We start from the raw sequence: 22,017 nt of genomic DNA, 5'->3' as shown, positions 1-22,017 counted from the left end.
TTAAAGCTTCACTATTTTCACTAACAGTAATTGCACTGCTCATGTGACATTGCCGAGAAGGGGAATTAAAACAAAAGTTTACACTGGAAGAAACTATGTAAGAAATAAATAAAAATTATTGGATGGGAACAGACAAAGACCGATAGCTAGTTCCTTGACAACCTCTCCAGATTTGTTCAGTTCATCATAAGCAATACAGTCATCTTAACCACTCAGGATGACAGAAAAGGAAAAGAGGCTTTACAGTTTCATGCAATATTTAGTTTTTCATTTTGTCAAAGTCATTTCACCTATTAGGTTACTCATAGTGCTTTTAATATCGAAGTCCTCATGAACCTTAATGGGTCTTGGCTTGAGGGGTGTTACTCTTGGTAAGGAATGCTGGAGGTTTCACAAGTTTCACCTCTTATCTAATACAGAAAGAAAAATGGAGTAATTTCATGACCCCAAGAATAGAATCCAATAACTCACGTGGCAAACAGGTCAATAAACCAGGTTTTCTATGCAGTGTAATTATTCTTCTAAATTGTTGTGGTTCCATGTCTTACCAATAAAATCAATGGGCGCGCTCATAGTCTGTTGAGACTGATAATAATTCTGCCTGAGGTAGCCTTTAAAGACTGTGACTACAAGAATATGGCTTACTCGACAGATAAAATGCTGACCTTCTTGTAAAAGGTGATTAGTAAAACCTAATAGATAAAGCTGAGCAACCCCTTAACTCTTAAGAGATTTGATCATACTCTTGTTTTCATCAGTATAGAAGGAAGTAACCAGACGGTATGCCCTTGTTCATTGTTCCACATCAATGTGGAGCGTGTGACCTATATGCAATGAAAAAAAAACCACATTTTTTTTCTTTACATTCAAAGCTATGTTCAAGCTATGTCTCCATGGAATAAAGCTACATGTATAAGTAGCATTTCTCCCTGGAATTCTTGAAGTTTTGCTTTGTGTCAACAAATATTCAAAAGGAGATTGCTTCCTGTGGCAAGCAGGATAATACATCTTCTATTATACCTAAATGGAAGATAGCTAAAAATTTCAGCTGAGGCATGAGTCACCACTCCATTGATGCTAGAATTAAAAAAAAAATGTTTTGCATTTTTGTAAGGCAGAGCTTTAAACTCATGCTATAAAGCTAGGGCAAATGCTTTGTTTAAGGAACTAAAACCTAGCAATAAAATGAAGGATTGCAGCTTACATACCCAGCATCAAAATGGACACATAAACTGGTCAGTGTAACTATTTGCTCTTACTCAACAGTCAGTTGAAAAACAGGAGTTCAATTGCTATATAAGCTGTCACGTTAGGTCATGGTTCTCAGATGCAGCTATGATTATAGTGCACAGGTCAAATTTCCACTGTTATCCGGGGGGAAATTTTTCTGTAGGATTATAGTATTCGGGGCCTGGAATGCACCTGTCAAAAATAGTTTATCGCTTCTGAACTAATCAAATTTTACAAGCAAGAAAGTGCACATCCTGTTATTTAGGAATATGAAGCACGCTGCTGGGTGTCACATTGTTTACACAGTTGCAACTCACAAAACATGCTGGGTACATCTCAAACACAGGAAGACAGAGACTTAATTCTGTAAATTATTAAACAGCCTTATAATTTTTTTTTCCCTCCTTATATTTAAGACAGTGAATTCTTCATCTTTCATCATCATACAGTTCTCTTCCCCATACAAGAATTCCCAGTCTACCTCCAGTGCCTTTAGGCTTCATATCCAAACATCCTGATTTCCTCCTCCTACGCAAGTGAGCATACACACAGGCTTAGAATGAAAGGAGAAAATGGATCTGCCTCTTCAGATTCTTGTGGCAGAAGTATCCAAAGAAAAATAAAATGAAATAATGGGAGACAGTAGTAGCTCTGGACAGAGCACTGCATTTCGTATTGTTCTACTCCAACCACAGCACTATCTTGCTCCTGACTCACAACCAGTAGCACTTATTGCTAATGACTTCTGTTACAAACTAGCATTTGGCAAATTACCCATAGAAGACTTTAAGGCTTGTTACTGTGCTAAATTTACAGAGGTGATCTAAAGAAGCGCAGAAGAGCACAATAATATTCTTTTATTCATGTGTTTCAAATGAAGGTTCGAGAACACACTTGCAGCCTCAGTTACTGGCTCCCAATTGCAACGCTCTCAATGTTTGGTTTTTATTTACAACCAATGAAATCTTGGTTTTACATATGAAGGTGCTATGTATGGGTGCATTAATTGCCTTGATAGTGGCTGCATAATACCTGCACAGAGGAGACGGTTCAATACCTTAGAGCAGCCCCTGACCTTCTCAAAATCTTACACTCATGGAAGAGCAGGACCTAAACTATATATGACTGTTTGCACAGTGCTGTGAATGGCCTGGTGAAAATCTCTCCTTAGTGTACTGCATCACTGTAAAAAGCAAACAAAAACTGTTGGCATGCATGAGAGTAATAATGAAATGGTTATTAAAAAGCTACTTTATCAGACATTGCTCTTTCCCCTGTTACTTCTCTACATCTGTTCTCCCATTATAAAAAAAATATTTATTTATCAAGAAGAAGCACATTTTAGAGACAAACAAGAGATTCTCCTAAGAAGTAAAGCTAAAAAAGGCAGCAGTTTATTTTCTGGGCAGGAGGTAATTAACATGATAAAGAACATGAAAAAATATTTTTTACAGCAATCTAAGAACAAAATAATAGCTTATGGAAAGCAGTAAATTTAAAGACAAAGTATTTCTCAACTCCTCTAAGACTCAGATAAACTAGGGAATTTATTCCTTCAAATTTCTGCTCAATTTACTTGCACTGTAGAATTTTAACAGACCAGCTGACTTGCACTGTGAGGTGAGAATTTTTTTAAATATAATTTTGGGTTAACTGCAAGGAGTGCCCCACCAGTCCAATTGAGCTAAATTACAATTCTTTGGAGTCTGTGCTGCTCAAATAAATATCGTATCATTTTTTGACTAATCAAATTTTGCAATATATGAACAGCTAGTTCTGACAGATGTTACAAGGTTGGCCATGCAACCGATTGGCAGAACTCAACCCAACAATTTTAGAAGAAAGGTAAACACTTATGCTTCAGAGCATAATGCCACTTCTTAAAAAATACAGGTTAGTAATGTCACAGGCAACACATTCCAAAATTGCCTTCCAGAGAAATTAGTTCAGCTACCCTGAGCCACCTAGCACTGGTACAAGATATCAAACCAGATGGATCAGTGGAAACAAATCATGAGGAGGAAGAATTTGTTTGTATACTGCCATGAAAACATTGCCAGCTCCTCACTGCCAGCAAGTGGAAGCATTAGAGTGTTTGGACAATGGCCATGTTGTGCTGTATGTAATGCAGTTTGCAAACTGTTACTCAAAGCTCTTCTATTAGTGTGTCTCTGTCAGGCAGGAACTGCTTCTTTCTGCACTTACAGATAGAGTGACTGAAAAGCTGAATGACTCTGGAACCAGCAGATTTGGGCAACTTCCCTCCAGGTGCTGCAGTAAAGAACATCTCAGTACTTTAGATAAGTAATTTCAATCAAAGCTACAATACAGGGGACTTGCTGCAGCCATCAGCACACTCAGATTAGAGGCGCCAGCTTAAATGGTTGCAGTGTGTCAGAAAAAGAAGGTATATGAATTAGAATTGCCAGGTTAGTGATGAAATCTCAAGGCTACTGCATGTAGGGAAGATACTGTAGCCTCTACTGATTTGCACAGAGCCCAGTTTGGTCCTAAAACCTGTAAGGGTGACCAGAGGTGAATGCAACCTGCCCTTGCTGGAAGAAAATGATTAGATGTTGAGTTTACTTTTATTCCACACTCTGGGAGACATGGAGACAGGGAGAGAGGAACCAGGTGGATTATGCGCCCCAGCTGCTGGTCAGGGTTGCAGCTCAACAACCTCCTTCAGTGGAAGCAGAGGAGTATTGCAGCAGACAATGCCAGCATAAACACCACTACAGATCTGTTCTAGGGCTCCACGGATTGTCAGTGATTGCAGTGGTGGGCTTATGCAGCCTTAATGTGCACTGCAATGCAGCACACTTGGGCTTTGCATGCCTATGAAAAGATACACAGGAGCCTTCAAGAGTGTAAACTAGGCACCTCGCGCATTCAGACACATCCTACTTAGGCAAAACTTCAGGGGCTTGGTTTCCAGAGTAGGCTTTAGGCAATGGAAAGGTCTGAAGAATCATACACAGAGAATAAAAAATGTCTCTGCTGGATGGTACATCTGTGTAGGCAGTCCAAAATTTAACTTCTTGATGCCATACTGTGTTAACCTCTAGCTGGATAGGTTATGACTTTTCATCTATATTAGCTGCTAATTTCCATGCAGAATAAAGGCAAAGAAATATGATGTTAATTTACATTAATGTAAATATAGAACTCTGATGTGCTACCGTGTTGCATTCAGACATATAAGCAGCCATGGATCACACATGCAGACAGTATGCCAGTGCTCACGTGACCTCAGTCCATGAGTAACTCAAGCCCTGTCATGTTCAGCTTAATTGAATGCCAGTTTCTTCCTAGCATAGAGGATAAGTATTACAGATAATTCTCCCCAGATACATGTACTGCTAAAAATAAACCTTCTTTTAGCTCTTTTTTTTTTTTTTTAAATCTCTTAAACTGTTTTCATACCTCCTCTCTTCCTGCATTAAAGTATTTGGCACTTCTCTCAGTTTAGATGCCAAAACAATTCTTATCCAGTAAGCTGCCTCTTCTGGATCATTAGTAAAGATAATACATAAGGCTGGCTCCTACATCAGTCTTTTATTAGCATTTTTGATTAGCTTTGACTGTGATCTTTCAGCCAATTCCAAATCCACAATGTCCCCATCCAAGTCAGCACGCATTAAGTTTTCAAGGAAGATTATATTTGACACAGCCACAAAAGCTTTATTCAAATACAAGCAGGATATTGGCTACTGCTCTTTCATCAGCCACTAATTTTATAATTCTGTTGTTTACAATAAGTGATCTTGTTTGTCTCACAAAAGTTTATTCATCTAGGCACACTGCCTTACATGCAGAGTTTTATTATGTAGATATTGATGAGACTTTGGCATCTGAAAGTATGTCTCAGTATTTGCTACTGAAGAAAAATGTGGCTACCTGCAAAATGAGTTAAATGAGGCAAACTACAGAAGAGCATAATTCACAGGCTAATTGAAGCATACACTTTAAAGTAGCATCAGCACTGCTTTCAAGCAAAGGTAATTCTAGAGAACTCCATGCTGGCCTTACACCACTTCTACTTTGTGTGATGATCTGCAGTTTGTGCCATGCCAATAAGCCAAATAGAAATATAAGCTCAAACTACAAGAAGAATGCTGACAATGTAATGGAGAAAAAACAGATGAAGGTGATCAAGTCCTCTGAGTCATCTGAATTTTGCCCTACTCTTTGACTGCAGTAGCTGTCGGAGGTAGTACAAGGCCTAATGATCTCTGTACTGGCTCCTAGGTCTTCCCATGCACATTGACAAAGACAATTCTGAAACAGAAGATCATAGCAAAAGAGCATTGCCTGGAAATTCTAGCCTTTCAAGGGCAGTCATGAGATTACACTGAGGAAGTGTGGGCTGCCATGTCCTTTAAAACATAACTTAATAGTTATGTTAACAGTCTGTACTTTTCTCTTTGTTAAAAGATCGCCATTTGATACTAGAATAAAATTGAGAAAGTGTTATCAATTTTCCCTTTATGCAACTTATTCTCAGTTGTGACTCCATAAACAATGCACACTGGGAAAAAGACACCGCTGCCAGAAGCTGTGGTTCAGGTTACTCTTAGGACTAGAGTACAAAATCCACAAGGAAAGGAGAGCAAGGAATAACAGACATAAGGAAACAATAATAATAATAAAAAGTCATTCACTGCACTTAGCTGTTACCTTGCATTTCAAAGTGTTGTATAATTAACTGGTGAGAATCACTATTACCTCATAGTACAGGCTACATTATGTTATTGCTGCCCTGGGAGCACTTAGTGGCATATTTCTCTTTCACTGGATTTACCTACCATTTTACATGATTATTCTCTGCAACAGTACAGGAGGAACTGTGCAGCATTTAGGTATTGCTGTACGAGAAAAGTGGCCAGTGCTCTACCTCTGTACTGACTCCTAGATGGTGACAAAGGTCCTATAGGGGAGGTTACAGCAGTGGAAGTAGAACAGCTAGTAGCACAGAGGCAAACCCATCTGAGCCACTGAATTATGGAAAGATATGGCTGCCCAGGTAGAGAGTATGGTTATAGAAGTACATCATGTAGGTACACATCCAAGATTGAAAAGGAGGGATGCAGCTGGTGTTTAAGGCTCTATGGCAGCCTTGGATCTTTTTGACCTTTCTAGACTTCATGCAAGATCTTCCTGCTTGTAGCTGCAAGTGACAGGGGGTGACAAAGGAAACTGCAATGCTTTGGCCACCCAGTGTGTTAAAGGAAGTCAGAGGAGGAGGAAAAGCACAAGAAGCTGGTAGTGGTGAAAGAAGCCAAGGAAGCATGAATGACTGCAATTTATGGGAGTAACAGTGAATTTTTCTGGTTGTCCGTGGGTTCTTTCCATGTGTTATCTCTGGGACTCAGTCTAGAGAAGACTCAAGGGAGATCTTATCAATTTGTACAAATGCCTGATGGGAGAGAGCAGAGAAGATGGAGCCAGGCTCTTCTTAGTGGCAGGAAAATCTACTTAAGAAAAAGCTCTTTATTTACTATGAGTGCGGTCAAACACACAAAGACGTTGCCCAGAGAGGCTATGAGGTTTCTGCCTTCGGGGATCTTCAAAACCCTAACCCTAGCCCTAGGACATGCCCTAAGCAATCTGCTCAGGGCACAAGATCTCCAGAGTCACGTTGTGACTCTATGACTTTGAGCCAAATTCAAAAGTGAATGTATGTCAGTACATTGTTCAGCCAGCTGTGGGGATTTTACTTTTCCTGAGATGTTTTGATTCAGTTCTAACTTTGACTCAGCTTATTGGTGTTTTTTTTTTTGTTTGTTTGTTTGTTTTTTAATTACAATGATCGTTCACCAAAGTAAGCTAACAGTTCGACAGCATTTAAAGAACAATTTCAAAATAGGATGAAAGCGTTCTTGCTATAACTCTATCTACGTTTTGTCTTCTGGGTACGTAGAAGTTACATAAGCATTATTCCCAGCTATTTCTGCTGGCATTATTAACAATGTGTACAAAAAGAGCAGCCAGGCATAAGCAAGCTCATGATTGATTCAGCTCTGCAAGACCAAGAACAAACAAATCAATATTTATTTAAAGCATATGAAGAAGTTTATTTTGTTGTTCTACTACAAAGATTTTTCCCCAGGATCATATTTGACTACCTTAAGTATGATCAGATCTAAACAGGTACATGCAGAATGTGTATCTTGGTGGCCATTGCTATTACAACTATAATTTTGACTAATTTATCATTGGCTCAGCCTTGGAAAACTAAAACAATGAAGCGTAACGTTAGCCACTTCACAGATGGCAAGTAGAAATACCTACATATCAAGAGCCAGGTTTTCAAAGGGATAAAGAGCTTAGAGGAAACAGCAAGGTCGAAGTCCCATGTACAGCTGAACCAAGGGTGGTGCTTCCAAACCAACTACTTTAATACAAGACAATCTCTGTTTTTTTATGACCCAGTTCTAGCAAGCCAAAACATCAAACTTGGTGATGCTGGATGAAGCTCTAAGAAACTTTTACAAAATAAAAGGACAGCTTTCGATTGACTAATGGCGCTGATGAATTCAAGAACAGAGAAGTTTAATCTCCGCCTTCTTCTTCTGTCTTCATTTATTCCTTGATTTCCAATGTTGCCTGACTACTGTCTCAATATAGGCCTCTGAAATACATTATTCAAACTACACTTCCCCGAAGAAAGCCTATCACTGTCTAGCTGTCCCCTGAATACATAATATCTAGCGTTACAACACTGAATAACTATTTTTAAGTAGTAATTCTCATTTTTACCATAAGAACAAAGGATGCTCTCTTTGGCATTAATGAAAAAACCTAATTTTGTATACCACAGCACAGCTTCTGCGGTTGCGACTCCTGACTTTATGTGATCCCTAACTACGTCACTTATTCATAGGCCTGTCCTAATGAATACCTGTCCATGTAGCAGTGACCTACTAAAAGTCTGCTGGACTATAGCAAGTCACAAGGCGGGTGTGAGTCAGTGTCACGCTGGTGTGAGATGCAAACATCTTACTGAGCCATATAAATAGAAGATCTGGAAGAAACACAAAGTTATCTCCTCACTCAATTAGAAAGATCTGTGCCAGAACTATGCATACAACTTCTGGCACTCTTCAGGAAAGGCTAGAGGGAGTCTGGCAGGCTGCAATGGGAATGACTAGAGCTGTAGAAAATGTGATGCATGTGGGAAGATTAGAAGGAATAGGATTGTTTGTTTAGAAAAGATTAAAGATAGGAACTGTAAGAGTCTTGAAACATATGAAGAGTTGCTGTAAAAAGGAGCAAAATAATCTGTTTTAGTACTTCTCAATGAGCAGGACAAGGCATGTTGGGATTGAATTACAGAGAGATTCAGATTAGTCCTTAGCCCAGACTTTCTAATAGGCAAGGTAACAAAATAATGTCTCAGACGGGGAAGATGCAGAACCTCCACTACCAGAGGGTATGAGGAATAGGTCGGAGAGAGGCAGTCAGAAATGATACAGGCACAGGTAAAGCTGCCTGGGGGCCATGATTGGCTACATGACCTCTCAAGGACCCTAACAGTTGTTTGGTTCTGTGTTATCATTCAATTGCCAAGACTGAGTAGACAGACTAGAGAAAATTGCCAGTACAGAATATGCAATACCAACTGTTTTCCAACACATTATGCACTGACTCATCGGCACATTGCTACTTAAAAGACTGTCCTATGCTTCTTCTAGCTGCCAGCCCACACACGTTGGAAAGATCAGCTTCCACTTCCTTGACATTGAAATCTAAATTTGACCAGTACGCTCCCAACTTTCCATACTCAATTGTGTTAACTAACAATTAATCATTCTCCATGAAGAAAAACACCATACCAATTACAGAAATATTCTGTACAGGAAAAAAATAAGCCACACAGAATAACTAAATGCTATGGACAGCTAGAAGGTGTATGTACCTGGCACAATTCTTTTTTCCTTGGTCATTCAGTGCTGACATCCATTCCATTTCATTCATGATGCACAACAGATATTAAGCCATTAAACTGAGGAATTCAGGAAAGCTGAACTGTTGCAAAAATAGATTTATGGTTCTGCTCTCAGACATCAAAATACACCGAGCTGAGAAACGCCAAATGACTCAGCAACAGCCTGAATTGCTATAAAGACACTTCTTGATCATGTTTGCCTGAAATGAAATAGCCATTTCAATTATTTTCCTTGTTACTTCTGGAAAAATAAAGCAGCTCACTGTCACTTGAAAATAATCCTACAACAACATAGATAAGAAATAATTGTTTTTGATGTTATTTTCATTGAGAACTGTTGGAGTGGACAGAAGGTTATGCAATATCACACGGTGCTTAATCTCATTCTTGTCAGTAGTCAAAGAACTGCGTGACAGACACAGACAAAGAGGCATTTTGACATATTGCCTTATCAAAAAATGGTGACCAGACTGCATATATTGAATTCTGATTAGGAAATAAAGGCAGGGGGGAATAGTGTAGTTAGCTGACAAACAAGATCCCAGTTTTAACAAATGTCTATCACAATGCTGTGCAGCAGAGAGCAAGCCCACAGGACATAAGCATTTTAATTGCCTCCCAGCTCCTTTCTACAGAGCTCTTTTACCACTTGGAGGCAAGGCTGAAGTAGCAGCACCCACACAATACCTACTCTGCAACCTTTGAAGAGGGCCACAGGTCGATGTTAAGACTGCCTGGATGAATTAACAATGAAAAGTAAGGACTATAGATTAAATGTAGAGAAAGGGATGGTTTCCAGATATGAGCCCTGCTATACGGGATGGAGAGCTGTGCTCGGGTTTACATAACAACTCTAATATTCTAACCACGTGTATTAAATGACTATTGAGAAGCATAAGGCTTAATTTTATATGTCCACTTCTGTAGGTACGATCTCACTTTTTCATTGGGAACTGCTTCTAGTTAGCCCTGTGCTCTTTTTTTCTCTCACTAGCCACTCAATCATCCACGCTTTTACTTCCTTAGTCTTGTAAATAAGGATTCCTGACAGAATTGCCATCTAGGTTATGCAGTAATCTATAGTATTATATGCATGTAATAAGAAAATTTCAGTGCTAGAAGCAAAATACAAGAATGTCCATGAAAATGCCCTTATCAGCTTCCAGACATCGAGTAGTTATCTCCATCAATCCTTAGAGAAAGAAATTATAGAATAAGACATAATGTTGTGTTCTGAATTTGCAAGCACTGAATGTGATGACAGCTACATCTGTACGAGTACGAGCATATGCAAAGAGAATACAGGAACAGATGAGTGACAAGCAAAATCCATGCAGATAAAAACAGTAATTTTCTTTAACCAACTGTAGTGTTTAGTCCTCAAGCTCTTCCCTGACCTGTTTTCTCTTTGTCCCTACTCTTCTGCTGTATGTTTACCTTCCTCTAAATTGAGTGCATTAGCTGTCAAAACAACACGAGTTTGCCAGAGAATCTAATTTTTTTCATTTCAGATTTAAATCTTCCTTGCTCCAAGGACTAAGTAATGTCTTGCTATTTTCATTCATTTTCAAATTCTGCTATGCCTACGTAGACTTCAGTTTTCACTTTTTTTTTTTTTGCCATTATTTTATTCCTTTTGTTTTGTTTTGTTTTTTAATTTATTTTTAAATTACCTCTTTCTTCTGCTCTCTGCTCAGCCTTTGTCAAACATTATTTTTCCCATGCCTCTACTGTTTCCCTGCATCCCTATATGGCACCATACAGAGTCAGAGAACCATTTAGGTTGGAAAAGAATGTCAAGACCATCAAGTCCAACCATCAACCTAACACTGCTAAGTCTCTCATTAAACTGGGTACCTAAAATCAACCTAACACTGCTAAGTCTCTCATTAAACTGGGTACCTAAATGCCATGTACCCATGTCTCTTAAATAACATCCAATGATGATGACTACCATCTCCCTAGGCAACCTCCTCCAACACCCAACCTCACGCTTTCCATGAAGGAATTCTTCCCAGTGTCCAATCTAAACCTCTACTGGTGCAACCAGAGGCCATTTTCTCACATCTAATCACTTGTCACTGGAGAAAATAGATCAACATCCTGTTGCTGCAGCCTCCTTTTAGGTAATTATAGGGAGTGATAAGCTCTCTCCTCATCCTCCTCAAGACTAAACAATTTCAATTACATCAGGTGATCCCCATAGCTCTTGTTCTCCAGTTCCTTCACCAGCTTTAGTGCTCTTCTCTGTACGCATCCTTTTTTTCTACTGTGTCATTCAGTGTTGCTTGATACCTCACTATGGAGTAAACTGAGGCTCTTAATCCTTTGCAAGAACAATGCAAAAAAAAAAAATCAGTATCAGCCTTTTTCATGGAGGCAAACATAAATTAAAAAAAACATAATTAATTTGTGGAAACACAGAATTTTAAGCAGTACATTTGACATAGGTATGAAATACAAACAAAAATTTGGAAAACATAAGGCAGCAAGCTTGAGAAAGTTGTTTTTTCTTAGAATCATTGAATGGCCTGGGTTGAAAAGGACCACAATGATCATCTGGCTTCAACCCCCCTGCTATGTGCAGGTCACCAACCATCAGACCAGGCTGAGACAGGTTGCACTGTGCCACCAGATTGGTCATCAGTAAGTCGTGCTTCGAGACCACCAACTTGCACTCCTGCACTCTGCTGGAGAGCTGCTTCTTTTTTCTGCTTCAAATGCTCAGGTGGCTGGAGATGCTTCCAGATGTTCAGTAGGGCCACAGAACAGACTAAGCATCTTTTCCACCACAATGCCCTCATTCCACTGCCTGTGTACTGCTCCTCAGATCCCATTCTCCATGCCAGGAGCGCAGCAGAGGCAGTACGCTCTGCACTACAGAAAACAAAGACACTCAGCATTCAAAACCTTCACTTCCAGCAGGCCAAAGAGAGGCACTGACAGACTCCAAAGGATGACCTAAAAATTGTTCCTTGTGATGAGGAGGATGATGATGGAACAGATAAGGTTTAGAAGTGAACTCGCTGTATGTGAAATGTAAAGTCGTTAGGAGGAATATAGGAAAGCAGGGATCTAATATGGCTATAAGAGACTACTCTGAATAAGAACCTTTTTTTTATATTAAACAAACATTGGATGTCAGTATTAGGTTGGTATTTCTGCAAAGAAGATGATGCTGAACTGGCAAACATTTTTTCCAACAGTGTGAAAAAGTAAAGGCATATCTGACTGCCTTTGTATAAAGCTCTTTTTAGAAGATGATGGCAGATTACTACCACTCTTAAGCTATAAGCTGTCGAAATCCATATTTCTGCAGCCCAACAGAAAATGTACCGTTAAAATTGTGTCAATCAAATCTGCAGTCCTGGCAGGATCCTTCCTGTAAGCTCTGTACTACTGTGCTTTTTACTGCCAATTAAACAAAACTTTTGAAATTCAATACTTTCAAAATTAATTTCTCTGCTTTATCTCTACAATTGGACATTCAGCTTCCACCATGCCAAGCTGGATCCAGGTGGCCATTATCACAATGGCCCAGATTCAGAATTTGAAGGCTGTTTAAAATAAAGACTTATGTTGCCCTGCTGAAGAAAGATAGAGAAATTCTGAAATGGAGACCCAAACTATTTTAGAATGCTTACTAAACAAATCCAAATTTAAATAATTTCCTTTGATTCCTCTTTATTTAGAAACTCCCATATCAACTCCCAGCTTAAATTCATCAATTTAAGCAAATTAATGCAAAATCTGTCCTGTGTGGCTTGAGAAACCACAAACAGAAGGACATTTAAAAGAAGCAGGCTAGAAAGAAAACCTTTTGTTTTTTTAATCTTTTCTGGTATCTCACTTAAATCCTCTGTGGCAAAACTGTCATCCTGTATGTGTAGTGGCCTGTGTAAAATGAAATAATGAAATCAGTAGAGCTCCAGCTAGCACCACAGTTTGTGCGTTTGACATTACAAATGCCACCGCACTTCAGATGAACTGGCAAATTCTTCCACATGAGAGAAAGGACTTTAACATAGAGAAAGAATGAAATCTCACCTCAAGGAACAAGTCTTCCAACTGAGGTGCAGATTGGAATAAAAGCCCAGCGTGGGACCTTGCACAACAGCACTTGGAAGAGCATCCCTTCAGCACATATTCTGCAGAGCTCCCTTTCTAAGACCAATCCATCAACTGCCTTTCATAAACACTGTCTTCAGCATGAAGAAACTTCCACTTTAGAAAGTCCCAAAGGAACATTGAATCATAGAATTGTTTGAGTTGGAAGGGACTCTTAAAGGTTGCCTGGTTCAACTCCTTCACAGTGAACAGGGACACCTACAGCTACATCAGGTTCCACAGAGCCCCATTCCACCTGACCCTGTGTGTCTCCAGGGATGGGGCATTCACTGTCTCTCTGGACAATCTGTGCCAGTGCCTCATCATTCTTAGTGTAAAAAACTTACATCCAGTCTAAATCTCCCTTCTTGTTTGAAACCATTTCCCCTTGTCCTATCACAACAAACTCTGCTGAAGAGTCCATTCTCTTCATTCTTACAGCCCTCCTTTAGATTCTGATAGGCCACAATGAGGTCTCTCCAGAGCCTTCTCATATCCAGGCTGAACAGCCCCAATTCTCTCAGCCTATCCTCAAATGGGCACTGTTCAATCCCTCTGAACATGTTCATCAGCAAGCTCCTTCCTTTTGTTTTTTCTCTGTTTTTTTCTAAGAGCTGGAAAAAAATGGACCAAACACGTGGATTTCTAGGAATGACCCTAGTGGCTCAGCCCCTGAGGGAATGGGCTTGGCCACACTGCCGACAGAACCCGGTGGTTCAAGCAGCTCACCACCGAAACTGCAGGCAACCATCTCTTACAATGTCCCCAGTGTCTTTAGAAACTCCTGTCCCTTGAATGAAGCACCAGGCAGTCATGTAGAACGTTGTTTTGCCTCCTAGAAGGTATACTGCTATTGGCTGTTGTCTTTTTTGCTGCAGTCTAGAGCTGGTGGAAATCAGTCAAGCCCACCAGTTCAGCCAGTCGTTAAAAGAAAACCTGATTTGTGCTGAAAAGTCAGCATCTCAGCAGATGGTGATGCAAGAAGCCACTTGAACTTCTATACCTTTTCCCCCATCACCTGACAGTGTGACATTGCCAGAAGGAAGTGCAAATACTGAGGCACACCATGCTCCATCAACCATGAAATGGGAGAGAAACATCACTGAGATAACATCAGCAGATGATGAAACACCATCTGAACAGAGGGGCAAGACCACCACTTTAGTGGTTTGTTACTGCCATTTGCATAAAAGCAGAACTGATGGATTCCCTCCAAAATACACAATAAGGCAAGGCTAGCAGCATCAGAAAGAATGACCTGAAGAAGCAAGAGCAGAAAACAGTGAAAACACATGGATTAAAGACTGCTCAGGCACATGCACCTTATCTGTGTGTACCCTGTACAAATGATAATATTGTTTCTGCAAAAACACTTCACCTATCTCCCTCTAGGAGGCATGATTACAATGTAATAGAGATTAAAAAAAAGGTTGGAAATGACCATCTTTCCTGAAGCATAGAGTCACTGTGCATCAAGAAGGTCAGACTGTTAATTCTTGCCTGTTTAAGTAATCCTTACTCATGCAAAAATTCCCAATTAATTCATCAGGAAAAAATGCTGTATTAGCCTAAAACTCTGAAAACCAGCAGAATGCAAATGCCTTCTTCACATGAGGTCAAAGTTATTCAACTGAATGGATCTTTCAGGACAGTCAATTAACTTCCTGAAGAATATGTGAAGCTTTAAAAAACTGAGGCTAGGACTGAAGCACTGGGGCACAGCAGCTGAGCTAAACTGGTATTTACTGAAATAGAGTGGTCCCCTTCCTCTGCTGCTTGGAAAAACCAAGCCCACATCATCAATGGCAGATTCCTTCAAGTATAATTGATTTCTTGTACGTGGGTTACAATTTAACTTATTCAGAGGAGTAAACAACCACAGAAGCAGCAGTGGCCATATTTTAGTGTAAGGAATGGACTTCTCTTTGTGCTGGAAATGTTTGCACAGCAGCATCCAAAGAATGCATGGAACAAGAAAACATGCTGCAATGAGCCATGTGAGGCTGTGCACAATCAAATTACAGGAGGTAGCATTTTCCAGCGGTTAGAATCACAAGGAGTTGTTTCTATTCTGGGATGTACCTGGCTTTCCGTTTGACCTTGGGTAACAACATTACGTGCACTCTCTCTGGGCATCCCTCTCCTCATTTGTAAAAAGATGCAGGATCCGCTCTGGCAATGAACTAATTAAAATAATTCTGTACGAGGATGGAAACTTTGATCAGCAAGCTGAATTTTGCTAATGCGTGAGTACACAGACTACAGACTGTGATCGCTGCGCTCTCATAAGGAAAAAAGCATTTTAATTAAAAGTTTTAATTTTTATGAAAATTATTTTAAAAGTATTAATACTTAACAATTTTAAATATTTTGATTTCTTTCTTTCCCTGCACCATTAAAATTGCAGTGACATTCAGCGGTGACAGAATTAACAGTGCTATGGAAGGACTGATTGAAACATCAGCAAGAGGACACAATATGTCTTACTGTGACTGTGGCATAACAGATCCCCTATGATTGTCCTCAACTCACCTGCTGGAGGAATTCCACAATATGTGCACACCTGTGCTCACCTGTTGGGAGTTTTAACTCTTGACAGCCATGTAAAGTATGCTTTTTCGGCAAGCAAGGAAACAGGGAAAGCTTTCCCCTTCTTTGTATTGCTTGTCAAAGGACATCAGGAGATTGCACCCACTTTCTGAACTGCAGAGATTGCTCAGATTGCTGTCAAGGATGCAAGACCAGCAGGAGGGGGGAAATAACTGAAGTAGTAGAGCTCAGGGTGCTGTTTTGTACAGCTGGTACGTCAGTGTACAACTGGAAGCACAGACTCCCTCAGTGTGACCCCAACTGCCAAGATAGCTGATACCTCTGCGAAGAACCATGCCCTAGAACTGGTACTGCTGCCTCTGCAGAACTTCCACAGAAAATGCTGTCTGAATGAAAAGTACAGATATGCTATGCTTAGGAATAATGTAACTCATCCTATCTTTAAGGGTCTTCAGACAGAATCCTTTTATCATGAATGCCCGGCTCCTTTAAATGCTTAGCGCTATAAGAATTTCTGTTCAAGGCAATAAAAAAATCCACGATGCTGACTTAACAATTCCCTCTGATCCGCTGGAGTCCCTGCAGTCCTCCATTAAGTGAATTTCCTCGGACTCCTATCTCAACGCCTGTTATTGGAGGGGGCAGGACGGCTCCTTCCCGCAGCATTTATTTACTTGTAACAGTTGCTTACTCTCCCAGGAGGAAAAAAAAAATGCCATAAGCAAGCGAACTTGCAAATCAGCGACGAACAGAGAAGACACAGATTGGACCCGACAGGAGGACAGGAAGGAAGATCTACTGAGTGCCCTCTCTGACACCGCACTGACCGCACGGTAACAAACACAGCTAACAGCAGGGTTAGCTACTGGACCGTACTGAGTGGAAGCTCAGAACGCCAAGCGCTGCCAACGGCAATATCCGAGGGTAAACTCCCGACTCCCGAAATCAGCAGAGAGCTGATCCGTAAGCAAGCCTTACCCACGCAGCTCCCATTCACCAAAAGCATCACAAGGCAGGGTCGGATTTCCGAAAGCCTGTGCTGAGCGCTGGGGGCAGTAAGCACACGTGCCTTTGAACACCGTCTCGCTTGCACCACTTGCAGTAATAATAAGTCCCTTGTCCTGCTTTACCTGCTTTCCGACCCACGTTACTTTAGGGACGCGCTCTCGAAGAGCCCCCCGGCAGATCCCTCGGCACCTGCCCGCCTCTCCTTTGGGGCACGGGTGGCCGACAAGCGCCTGCTCTAGGAGGAGGGCAGCTCCCGCGGCGGCGGCACGGGGGGAGCCGGGGATTCCTTACCTCCATGCCGAGCCGCTGCTTCAGCACCAGGGCGGCACACAGGTACCCGGCGCGTCCCACGAACAGCTCGTCGGAGCCGCACTCGAGAAAGGAGAGCGGCGCGCAGACCTCGCTCAGCTCGCGGAACTTGCCCAGAGGCCGGGCGAAGTCGGGCAGCCCCAGCGCCCGGTACACCAAGGCTGCCACCGCGTACACCCCGGCGCCGCCCAGCAGGAAGGCGGCGCGGGTGTCGGCGTCGGCCTCGCCGCCCGCCTCCTGGTAGCGCAGGCAGGCGTCCACCACGCGCCGGGCGGCCCGCAGGTAGGCCTCCCGCGACGGCGCGAACAGCGGGCACTGCGCGACGTGGTACAGCATGTAGGCCACGCCGGCCACCCCGCCGTACAGCCCGCCTTGGCAGACGCGGGGACCGCCCTCCGCCCCGCCGCCGAGCGGCGGCAGCTCCTTCAAGATCCGCTCGATGGTGGCCGTCACCAGCGGCACCGCCGCTTCTTTGTCCGGCGCGGCCGCCAGGCTGCCCGCGTAGTCATCGAAGCGGTTGGCGAAGCAGCGCTGGCTCGCCATGCCCCCGCCGGCGCGGCGCTCTGCGCAGCGGGAGACAGCGAGGGGCGGCCGGGAGGCGGGAGCGCGGCAGGGAGGAGCGAGGAGGCGGGAAGGGGCGCCCCTCGGGGCCGGGTTGCCGCCCCTTCGGTCCTCCCTGCCGGGCGCGGGTCTTCTCGCGTCGTCCTCTTGGCTGCTGCTCGTCTGCTTGCAGCCGTCAGCGGATCCGCCGGGATGAAGCGTGTACAGAGGCTTGCATCCTCCCCACGCCGCTGGAGGATGGGGCTCTGGGAGGGCAGGTAGCAGCTGGGTTTTCTTGGCTGCGAAGCGGCCCCCCAGGAGCTGCGGACACATGTACACGAGGGGAAAGCTGAGCGACTCCCTGACAGCCTCGCGATCACACCGGACCGTGTGTGGCTCCTTCAGGAGCGAGCCAAGCGGAGCTTGTGAGGAAGAGAAGATGTGGGCCACTGAGTGGGCTTCTAGTTAAAAGAAACCAGGTCGACATCAACAACAACAGCTTGATAAAGCTTGAGGCCAACACTAAGCGCAGCTCTCGTCCGTGTGAACTGGTGGACGGTGAAAGACCTTCCAAGCGCTGTGCTTCCGTAGTTCCTTTGCACGTAGTGCCTTTCATCTTTCAGTTCCTGATACACAATGGGACAAATGGTATGATTTAAGTCAGAGAATCTCATCACCTCCACGGGGTTTTGGATTAAGCCACTTACAGCAGTCATTTCATAGAACACAGAATCATAGAATGGCTTAGGTTACAGGGGACCTCGCAGCCCATCCACCCAACCCCTGTTGTGTGTAGGGCTGCCCCCCACCAGCTCAGGCTGCTCAGGACCCAGTCCGACCTGGCCTTGAGCTCCCCCAGGGCTGGGCTACCACAGCTTCTCTGGGCAGCTGTGCCAGCACCTCGTCGCCCTCTCAATGAAAAATCTCCCCCTGACATCTAACCTGAATTTACCTTCTTTTAATTTAAAATCATTCCTCCTTGTCCTATCACTGTCTACTTGTATAAAAAGTCTTCCCTGAAGACTTATGCTTATGAGCTCCTTTTAAGTACTGGAAAGCTGCAATGAAGTCTTCCCTGAACACTTCTCCAGACTGAACATGTTCAGATTCCACAGCCTGCCTTCATAGAAGAGGTGCTCCAGCCCTACAATCTTCTTTGTGGCCTTCCTCTAGACCTGCTCCAACAGCTCCGTGTGTTTCCTGAGCTGGGGATCCAAAACCTGGACACAGTAGCCTGGGTGGGGCATTACCAGGCATTTCAAGCACCATATTTTTGCCGTCGGATGCCTTTGCCTTCAGCACATTATGGTCAACAATTTTTTCTCTTGAGTGTTTTTACTCATGTTCCCTACATTTTTCCGAAAGACAGATGCTCCTCTGGGTTGTCAGCAAATGTTACACATGTAAGCTTAGGAAATCAAATAATAGTTTATACAAATCAAATCATTTATTACAAAACCATGTTTTTTGCATCTATTTCTGGAAACTATGACATGCTGTGCTGTAACAAAACCTGACATCAATGGCATAAGTTAATAAACAGTAAATTAATGAAGATTCTTGGTCTTAAGTTTCTGAAACCAAAGCTCCTTGTACTTCTCTGATAATGTTCGTGGTGCTTCTAGGTTTGTATTTGCCCACACCACAAGTGTAAATATTTGCTTCAATATCGTCAGGCTTTGAATTTTTCATTCCAACATATTTTTTGCTCTCTCATTTTGAGGATACTTACTTTATGTTTTCAGTCTCCTGTTCAGATTTAAAAGGCAGATACTTTCCTGCAGTCTTTTGGATTGGGAGATGAGTTGGACAGGGTTCTCCTGTTGATGGCTAAGGAATCCTCTCTTTTGGTGCTTGTCTTCCTGCAATGAAAGAAACCACAAGAGTCACCTTGGCTTGTGCATCTTTCTGAGAATCTCAGCATGGGGAAATGGATCTTTGCCAATTTCAGCAGCAAATGCTTTAAGAAAAATATGAACTTTACAGGAAAATCAATTGGGTTAGCAACATTGTTCTCTAAGAGGGTCAAACAAGACGGCTACAGTATTTTTTATAAAGAAGCCTGTAATCACATTCAGAAAAGGAATAGAAATGTTCTCAAGAGTCTTTTGATAAAGTAAAGAGTGCTTAGCTACTGCAGGGCAAGCAGATGTTGTGCAGCAGTCAGTGAGAAATGAGGATGATGGTTTCAGCTGTACCTTTTTTGCGGAGGAGCACTGAAGCCAATAGGACAGCTGAAAAAAATTACATGGATACTTCTTACAACTGTACATTTATATTTATACATGTATTAAATTGACTGCCTTAAACTGCTTGTGTTGCCTTGTATAAAGCTTTCATGGTTTTAGATATGATGCATTCTGTATGCTTTTCACTCAGATAATGCCTAGATGCACTTCAGATATGAAAGGAAGAGAAGGAAGGGTATATCATGTCTCCAATGCATATCATATGTTTCTCATCAGATCTTAGTTTGCCCTCCTCTAGTGTCCCAGAGGACCTATGTGTGTGGTTTCAGGATGAGAAAAATGTGTTTCTCCCCCTTTTTTCCCTTCTACACTGGTTTATGCTTCCTAGGTATGCCATACTTCTTGATCCAAGAAGCCAAAGAGTTGGAGGCAAATTGCAGATGGTAGAAGTAAAAGGTTTTGAGACAGGTGTGGTGCATATAGGTAATAGAGGGGGGAGCTGAATCCTCAAAGTTGCTGCTTCCGTTCTAGAAAATCTGTCCATACAGAGCACATCAGTTTGTCAAACACATGGGCTTTGGGGTACCCACATGGTGGCCAGTTTTGTTCCTGCACTGTATTCCAAATCTCTCCAATGCTGAAGGTGAAACACTGGGCTCGCACTCCCAGCCTAAGCTTCAGTAACAGATGTGTATTTAGAGTTGTCCTAGAGGCTGTCCAGACCTATTAGAGTGCACTGGCTGTTGAATTCAAGAGTAGCTCCCACTCAATGTACTGAAATCAGCCATCAGTACCTGTTACTGCCCAGTGCTGCCATTCCCTCTCAGGAGAGCTCTCCCTGCCGGCTCAGACTTTGTCCTGGGAACCCTCGCTCCTAAAAGAGTGTGTCTGGAGTTCATAGGACAACCTCTCTGCTTTGTAATCAGTTCTTGGCTGATAGGCAGCTGGCTCTTGGGCAATTGGCAGAAGGGATTGAGTTAGGCAGAGTTGTTTCATGTCTGCGCTAGAATTATAGAATCATTAAGGTTGGAAAAGACCTCTAAGATCATCAAGTCCAACCATCAAGTGCCCATTTTCCCCTTATGCCCTTCTTCTATCTTTGCTGACATGGGTTTTTGACAAATAACATAGCACTGTGTGCTGCAGATACTGTGCTAGCAGCCAAAATACAGACAAGTCTGACCAGAAAACACCCAGCAGGGGCAGTCCCAGGGGTTTCATAGCACTGTCATTCACATCCTTCTCCTGGCTGCTCAGAGATTTGTGCTCGTGGTTACTGTAAGTATTTTTTCATTTCTCAGATTGTCTTAACCTGTGCCGTATGGGCTCTGCTCACAAACTGCACAAAAGCTTTTAAATTTTTGTTCCCTGACAATCATTTGACAGTGATGTGCAGACCTATTTGGAAAATGAAATACTTTCTTGGCCCTGCACAGCGGAAGCTTTTTTCCAAAGTCAGCCTTTTATTCCGTTGCTTGTGCGTGGTTGGTAATACAAACACAATTTCTGCATGACAGAAGTGATGTAACTTTTACTGCTTGTATTGCCATTTCATCACAAGGAAAATTACCTATCAGAAGATAGAACGTTATTTCGCAGAGATTATGTTAAATATTGTGTTAAATATTTAAATTATCATACATCACTTGGAGTCCAGTAGGTTTACTTTTACTGTTCTTGTGCTTTCATGAAGCACACCTACCTTCTGAGACATGTTTGTTGTTAAACAAGCTGGTCCATGAACAGTGAAACTAGTAAAGTTGGATGTCTTCCTGATTTGTTTTCTATTTTCCATAGTGGCCATCTTTCTCCCAGGCCTGTGCCATGCCAATAGTTCTCACCCAGTTGCACTGTTCCTATCTGGCAGGTGAGTGTAGTTGTAGTTGGCCCGTGGTTAAGGGCTGCACTGAACTGCCTTTTGCCCCGAGAAAACTGCATTTTTGTTCACAGCTCAGCTTGATGAAGCTTAGGAATTGAACAGAAAATTAATTTCTTTGAGGCTCTGTCTTTATTACTGAATTTGTTTGAAATTGGCAAACAGATGCAAAATCATGGGATTACGTGTGGAATGATAAGTAGGTAGATGGGCAGTCATACATGACCATGTGTGCCTTGCTTCCTTAGGAGGCAAGG

General features: G+C 42.4%; 1 protein-coding gene across 1 annotated transcript in view; it reads right to left on the bottom strand.

The window, feature by feature from the left end:
• LANCL3 (LanC like family member 3) overlaps positions 1–18,053 on the bottom strand; it is a 34,567-nt gene extending 16,514 nt beyond the window's left edge. The window contains exon 1 of the mRNA XM_052674308.1: positions 17,138–18,053. Coding sequence (XP_052530268.1) covers positions 17,138–18,028 — 891 coding nt within the window. The 5' untranslated portion in view covers positions 18,029–18,053. The remainder of the gene's footprint in view (positions 1–17,137) is intronic.
• Between the last annotated feature and the right edge of the window lie 3,964 nt (positions 18,054–22,017).

The sequence above is a fragment of the Tympanuchus pallidicinctus genome, unplaced genomic scaffold, assembly GCF_026119805.1.
Source record: "Tympanuchus pallidicinctus isolate F22 unplaced genomic scaffold, pur_lepc_1.0 scaffold14, whole genome shotgun sequence".
Lineage (NCBI taxonomy): Eukaryota > Metazoa > Chordata > Aves > Galliformes > Phasianidae > Tympanuchus > Tympanuchus pallidicinctus.
The sequence above is the reverse complement of the archived record's forward strand: the minus strand, read 5'-3'. Positions and strand labels throughout refer to the sequence as shown.